The following is a 6,382-nucleotide window of genomic DNA, read 5'->3' as shown; positions in this document are numbered from 1 at the left end:
GGGAGGGGCAGCTTCCACAGTGTGGCTTCAGCGTGCACAGCCAGGTAGGCCCCGGATGTTTGCCCCTCGCTGCCCTTGGGGAAGCACCTGACCGCTGGGATGTCCGCCCAGGGAGAGGACACTGTGTCGGGGACAACACGCAGCATCAGCACCCACAGGGGCCCGGCCTCTCCACTCGCCCGAGGTCTGGCTGTGCCCCCAGCAGGAGTCCAGGGCTGGCGAGACCTCCGGCTGCAGGAAGGCAGGCCCAGGCCTCACGATGGAGAAAGTCTGGGTGTCCTGGTCCGGCCTGCTGTTTCGTGCAGTGTGAAAGCAGCAGCGTGAGCAGGCAAGAGGCCGACTCGGCTGCAGGCACCGACTGAAGCCAAGGCCACGGGGTTCTGTGGGCTGTGCATGGGCTCAGGCACACCAGGAATGTGCCACGGGTCCTGTGGGTGGTGCACAGGCTCAGGCATACCGGGGCTGTCAGCTCTGGCTCCCAGGGTCGCCGGCCTCACTGTCACTGCTCTGAGACAGCTCTGTGGGGCTTTCAAGGCAGTGCAGCTCCAGGAAGCTGGTGATGAGCTTGGCGATGGCTTCCACATCACTGGGCGAGACCGGCAATGGGAGAAAGGTCAGGTCACCTCGGCACAGGGTGCCATGAGACCCCACAGCAGACTCCCCCTCGACCACCCACCTCCAGCAACCCCTGGGGCTCCCAAACTGGACCCAGAACTTCCTGGCCTGCTCCTACCCTCCCAGCCACGGGGGCTGCCCGAGCCTGCACACGCTTCACGTGGGCCCCTCTGTGTCCCGTCCACAAACTCATCTCCTCTCCCAGCTGCCCCGTAGTTCTGGGCGGTCAGGAATGGGAGTCACCTGACACAGCTGCAGCTCCAGCCAGATCAAAGTCCCACAGCCTTACCTGCGGTGGCCCATGACTGCACTCTGCGTGAGGGGGTGGGAGAAGCCCGTCGCCAGCCGGAGCACCACCATGTAGCCCTTCCCGAAGTACCGGACCTTCTCCTCCTCCACGCTCACGTCGCGGACATCGTGCAGCAGGACCACCACTGTGGGGAGACGGTCAGTGGCCGAGCCGTCCCCGCCCACACGTGCTGCCTGGCAGTCACACCAGGGCCACTGGCGCCATCGAGAGCGACAGCCGCACTTGGTGGGCAGCAAAAGCATTTGCTGTTTCCTGCCTGAGGCTGGGTCCTGGAGGACTGCTGTGGCCCTGACAGCAGTGTAGGGTCCTCCGGGTGGGAAGGACGTGCCCGCGGTGCAGGCTGGCAGGCCACGTGCACAGCCTGCTGGTTCTCCTGGGACTGCCGACCACGGGGACCCGCTCAGTGCGAGGCCGCCATCTTTACGCTGTACTGTTTCCCCAAGGTTGGCTGCTGAGCCAGGGCCACCCTGCAATTTCCTGTGGCAACTCAGGGAAGCCACCTCTTTGGGTACCAGGGCGGCCCCAACCATTGTCAGAAAATGGCACAGCTGCCTCTCACAGCCCAGGCCAGGCCTGCAACTCCTCTCCCCAAAGCCACGGTGACCTGGGGCCAATGCCCTGGCCAGGTCCCTGCAGGGATCTAGGAAGCAGCCTGTCAGAAGCACAGCATTGTGGCACTAAACCCAAGACTGCCCAGCAACTCTGGTCGCCAGAATCTGTCCCCTCTCTGGGGCTATGCATGGGCAGCCGGACCCTGGGGCCTCTCTCTGTCTGTGCAGCAGCATCTACAGGAAACTGGTACTGACCACAGCTGGGCCACTGCCCAGGCTCAAGGGTGAGGGATTCCTCGGACCTTCCAGCCCCTACTGCAGGCCCAGTAGAACCCACAGGAAAGCTGGAGCAGGGCCAAGGCCCGCAAGAAGCCAGGTTGCCCCACTCCGGAATGCCCGTGGGCTGCCATGGCTCTCTCTGCCCCTGCCGTGACCTGCCGCTGGGGCCAGACTGTACCTGGGGACAAGTGGCTGCCAGGCAGGCGGGAGAACACAGCTAAACAGAGGCTGCCCACGCACGTTGGGCCAGACCCCTGCTCTGCCAGACCCTTGCTCCTCCAGACCTCTGCTCTTCCCACCCTCACCAGGGGCCAAACCTCTAAAGAACCCAGGAGGCTCTAGGACCCCGCCGAGCAGGTGAGCAGGTGGGGCGTATCTGTGGGATCCTGCGTCCAGCGGGCAGGACACAACCCTGGTCACCAAGCAGGTGAGCTTGGACCAAAGGTGTTTCCAGGCCCCCCGCCGCCAGGTCCCATGGGTCACCCAGATGCCCACAGTGCCCCGCGTCCCCAGGCTCCCCACAACTCACCCTGGTCGTGGCCTGCTCTGAAAAGAGTCAGCAGCTTCTTGTAGAGGCTGAACGTCTTCAAAACAACCTTCCCTGTGCTCTTGTCAAAGATGGCTTCCTGGAAACCGACAGGCACTGACCACCATGAACCTCCAGGAACAGGGACCCCAAGGCCGCTGGGGCATCACCCCCACCCTCACCAGGGTAGACACTCAAGAAGAGGGGCTGGGGCCCCTCCCAGTCAGAATCCAAAGCCCTGAAGCTGCAGGTGCTGCTCTGTCAGAGCTGGACATCTGCAGCCAACCTGACTCCAGTTGGGAACTGGGGAGCTGGGCAGGTGCAGGAGCTGGGCAGGTGCAGAGGGTGCTTGCTCCACTGCAGGCAAAACAAGCACAGGGAGGCAGTGGAACCAGCAAATGCGGGCATGGAGGACAGGGCAGCAAGGACTCAAGAGGGGTCCTTGAGGTGGGAGGTCCAGAAGGCTGAAAGGACTCAAGAGGGGCTCCGAGGTGGGAGGGCCAACCACGGGGAAAGCTGACTCGCATCCCATCGTGGCAACTCCGGGAAGGAAGCACTTTGGTGAAGACAGTCACAGGAAGCCTCTAAGAGAAAAATGCCCTCGGGAGATTCCTTGGCCAAGAATGGTCCCAGGTGAGTGCAGGGGCCATGTCCTGATGAACGGAGACCTCCAAGGAGGGACCAACGCTTCAGGACGGGGAGGCGCTAGGCCACCCATGGCCCTTCCTCCTCCTTTCATTCCCATTGCAAGAAAACCCAGGAGCTGAACAGCCCTGCACTCTGTCCTGCACCCGAGCCAGCTTACCTCCCAGTCCTCCAGGTTCTGCACGGCCACAAACAGGCAGCCTGTGACGTAGAAGAGCTTCCAGCCCAGGCTATCTGGAGATGGACATAGGGCGCCAGCCTGTGAGCTCCAGGGACGTGCCCACAGGAGGCCCCGCCTAGCGCAGCCTCCCCCACGCTTGCAAGGACCGCCTGGGCAGCTTCCTGTGCTGCTGACCCTGCCCTGGCCACTCAGGACCCACATGCGGCACACCCCACCCAGCTCTGACCCCCAAAGTCCACGTGAGAGAGGCAGGTGGGGTGCACAGGGCCTCTGCCTGTCTGGGCAGGCCCAGTGGTGGTGGCAGGGTGGGAAGTATGCCTCACCCCACAGCTGGATCTTAGACAGATACTCAAGAGCATCTTTCCAGGAATATCTGATGACCCAAAAATGCAGAAGACTTAAGAAGAAGTGAAATGCAGGCTGGGTGCTGGGCGGGATGGGCGTGCGGAAGAACAGCAGTGCGTGGAGGGACGCAGTGCCCACCAGCAATCAAGGGGCAGAGATGCCGATCCTAAAGGCTGCCCCATGGACGGTCACAAAGGATGTTTTTTCCTTGTTTTCTCTGTTTTCCAAACAGCTGAGACAGTCACGGGGGGGCGGGGCAGGGGGTGCTTTACCTCCACTGTAGTAGGCAGCAGCCAGGCCAATCGACAAGATTCCTATGAAGAGAAAGTGACTGCCTGCCTATTGATCCCGGTAAGACCCCACCTCCTCCCCGGTGCAGCAGGACCACGAGCCACAGCCCCTGATGAGCAGGCCCTTCGCACTATAGGAACAGCTGTGGTCAGGGGTTACAGACCACCAGGTTCAGAGTAGGGGAAACAGCCAGGAAGTTGGCTCGATAATGCAGTATAGCTGGGCGTCGCATCACACGCTTGTAATCCCAGCTACCTGGGAAGCCAAGGAAGGAGGATCGCTTGAGCCCAGGAGTTTGAGACTAGCCTAGGCAACATAACGAGACTTCATCACTAAAGAAAACAAAAACAAAACACAGTATACACTATTCACAGTATTTACTGGACACATCCACCGTGTGAGGCTCCAGAACTGACACGGGTGTTACTCCAGCAGCACGTGGTGAGGCCTGAAGACTGTGCACAAAGAATTACAACACAGCGTGCCACGCAAAACACACAGGAGGCTGTGGCGTGTCACAAAAAAGGTGGGCCCCAGAGACACAGCTGCTGAGGTACAGCCAGCACCACTCCTCACACGGTATCAACACAAGTGCAGCTGTCCCCAAGGGTACAGGACCCTACTGGTGAGTAGGGACGGAGGACAGGAGGCTAAGTGGACTGTGAGTCCTATGAAGAGGTCTGAGGATCACGGAAAAAAAGAAATGGGAACCCATGATCACCCATCACACGGTTCAAAACAAGTACAAAGGAAAATACAGCGACCTCAGAAAAGCTCATAGAGTATTAAATACTCTGGATGTGAGTGGTTAAAAGGGGACAAAATAGACATGCATTATCTGTGAAACCGAGTACACAGGATAAAATTTGCATGGATACAAAGAAACAAAAGAGCTGTTCGACTTCAGGGTAATAGAAAAAAACAGAAAATACTTTGTTTCATTTTCATCCTTTTTGAAAGTCATGCTTCCAATTCTGGGGTTCTGGGGAGGGACACCGAGAGCCTTACCAACCAGCAGGGACCAGGACCGGATGCCTGGAGCCCTCTTCAGATGGAGGCGGGAGCTGGTGCGGGTCTCCACCTGCAGGTACATCCCGAGACAGCAGCACCACTCTCTACAGGAGGAGGGGCCTGGGGACAGACAGAGGCAGCTGAGCCCTTGGGCCTGCACACAGGCAGGCGCCCATGCCATCAGGCCCAGGCTGGAGGCCAAGAGCAGGTCCCCCAACTAAGTCACCTGCAGCCCCAGACACCATCAGCCAATCTGACCTGTTCTCTGCGGTGGGGAACATCACTGGATTCCCCAGAGACCCCGTTTCCTGTGTAAGGAAGACCCTCTTCCGTTCACAGTGACACCGACTGCACGGGGGCTGTTTCCCCCTCAGACTCACAAGCTACAGCTGCATCACCACCTGCCCATCCTATATGGAAACCTAATGTCTTGAGGAGGCCGCTACCCCCAGCAGCCTTTGAGCTTCTAGCACCTATCAGCACCCCCTCTCCCCTGTGCTGGCCTCCACCAAGAAAGGGAACTGAAACTCCCCTCATGGCTTCAGGCCGTACTGGCACAGACCAACAGTCTCAGCTCTCTCTCTGCCTTCCTCCACCTGCTGAAAGTTCAGACTGCACAGTGGAGCGTCCTAAAATGGCCAGAACCGACGAGTCACCAAAGGGGCTAATCTTCCACACGGGGTTCTGCACGGACCGCAACAGCCCTGCCACTTCACAGTTTGCTCTGAACACTGGCCCCAAGGACCCCCGTTCTGGTAGTTTTTCAGGGCTTTCCCTGTGAAGTCAAATTTCTGACATTAAATAGGGGGTTCAGGCTGGGCACGGCGGCTCATGCCTATAATCTCAGCACTTTGGGAGGCCGAGGCGTGCGGATTGCTTGAATCGAGGAGTTCAAGACCAGCCAGGACAACGTGGTGAAACTCTGTCTCCACAGAAAATATTTAAAACTTAGCCCGGTGTGTGGTGCACGCCTGTGGTCCTAGCTATTCAGGAGGCTGAGCTGGGAGGATCACCTGAGGCCAGGAGGTGGAGGCCGCAGTGAGCCGAGATCGTGCCACCGCACTCCAGCCAGGGTGACAGAGTGAGACTGTGTCTCAAAAAAATAAAAAATAGTGGGTTCAAATCACAAAACCAATCCTAGATGCTGGTATATGACCGGGCTCCCTCCCGGGCCTCAGTTACCGCATTGCTCCCCAAACACCCGGCATTCCACACACAAATGCACACACACAAGCACACTCGCGGACACAAGCACACGCGCGGTGGCAGAGCCGCCCGCGCCGCTGATCGCACCGAGCGCTCGTTTCTTTGTCCGGGTCGAGGGGGCTCCCGCCGCCGTGGCCAACCTGCAGCGGGACAGCCGCGAGGCCGCCCGCGACGGGCAGGGCGGGACACGTAGCAGCGGACAAGCGGGTCCAGGACGCAAACCCCGTCCGGAGTGGGCCCAAGGATGCCGGGACACGCGGCACGGAGCGGGAAGGAAGTGCGGAGCCCACCCAGCCCAGCCGCCTACCGAGAGCACAGCGGTCCCCGCGCGGCAGCAGAGAGACGCGAACTGACGGGGGCGGGGCCGCGCGAACTTCCGGGATTGGAGCGGAGCGGAGCCGACTTCCGGGGGCGGGACGGCG

General features: G+C 60.1%; 1 protein-coding gene across 3 annotated transcripts; it reads right to left on the bottom strand.

The window, feature by feature from the left end:
• Positions 1 to 342: 342 nt before the first annotated feature.
• Positions 343 to 6,370, bottom strand: CYBC1 (cytochrome b-245 chaperone 1). 3 transcript variants are annotated; one of them, XM_017879172.1, is made up of 7 exons: positions 6,268 to 6,370; positions 4,752 to 4,874; positions 3,725 to 3,766; positions 3,087 to 3,160; positions 2,285 to 2,381; positions 905 to 1,049; positions 343 to 586 (listed from the first exon to the last, which is right to left on the bottom strand). In XM_017879172.1, the coding sequence occupies exons 2-7, from the start codon at positions 4,834 to 4,836 to the stop codon at positions 466 to 468; spliced, it is 564 nt and encodes a 187-aa protein (XP_017734661.1). In that variant the 5' UTR covers positions 4,837 to 4,874; positions 6,268 to 6,370; the 3' UTR covers positions 343 to 465. The 3 variants fall into 3 exon arrangements, with proteins under 3 accessions (XP_017734661.1, XP_017734662.1, XP_017734660.1); XM_017879173.1 differs by having other exon boundaries at positions 6,048 to 6,332; XM_017879171.1 differs by lacking the exons at positions 343 to 586; positions 905 to 1,049; positions 2,285 to 2,381 and adding an exon at positions 2,388 to 2,865 and having other exon boundaries at positions 6,268 to 6,342.
• Positions 6,371 to 6,382: the final 12 nt, after the last annotated feature.

Source organism: Rhinopithecus bieti, unplaced genomic scaffold (genome assembly GCF_001698545.2).
Source record: "Rhinopithecus bieti isolate Rb0 unplaced genomic scaffold, ASM169854v2 scaffold_9899, whole genome shotgun sequence".
NCBI lineage: Eukaryota > Metazoa > Chordata > Mammalia > Primates > Cercopithecidae > Rhinopithecus > Rhinopithecus bieti.
The sequence above is the reverse complement of the archived record's forward strand: the minus strand, read 5'-3'. Positions and strand labels throughout refer to the sequence as shown.

Excerpts from the sequence above, each read along its gene's own strand:
- CYBC1 (XM_017879171.1), bottom strand. The coding sequence starts at position 4,836 with ATGTACCTGCAGGTGGAGACCCGCACCAGCTCCCGCCTCCATCTGAAG. Across the intron at positions 3,161-3,724 it reads TGCTGCCTACTACAGTGGAG|ATAGCCTGGGCTGGAAGCTC; the intron begins GTAAAGCACCCC and ends GTCCATCTCCAG. Across the intron at positions 2,866-3,086 it reads AGAACCTGGAGGACTGGGAG|AGGCTTCCTGTGACTGTCTT; the intron begins GTAAGCTGGCTC and ends TTTTTCTCTTAG.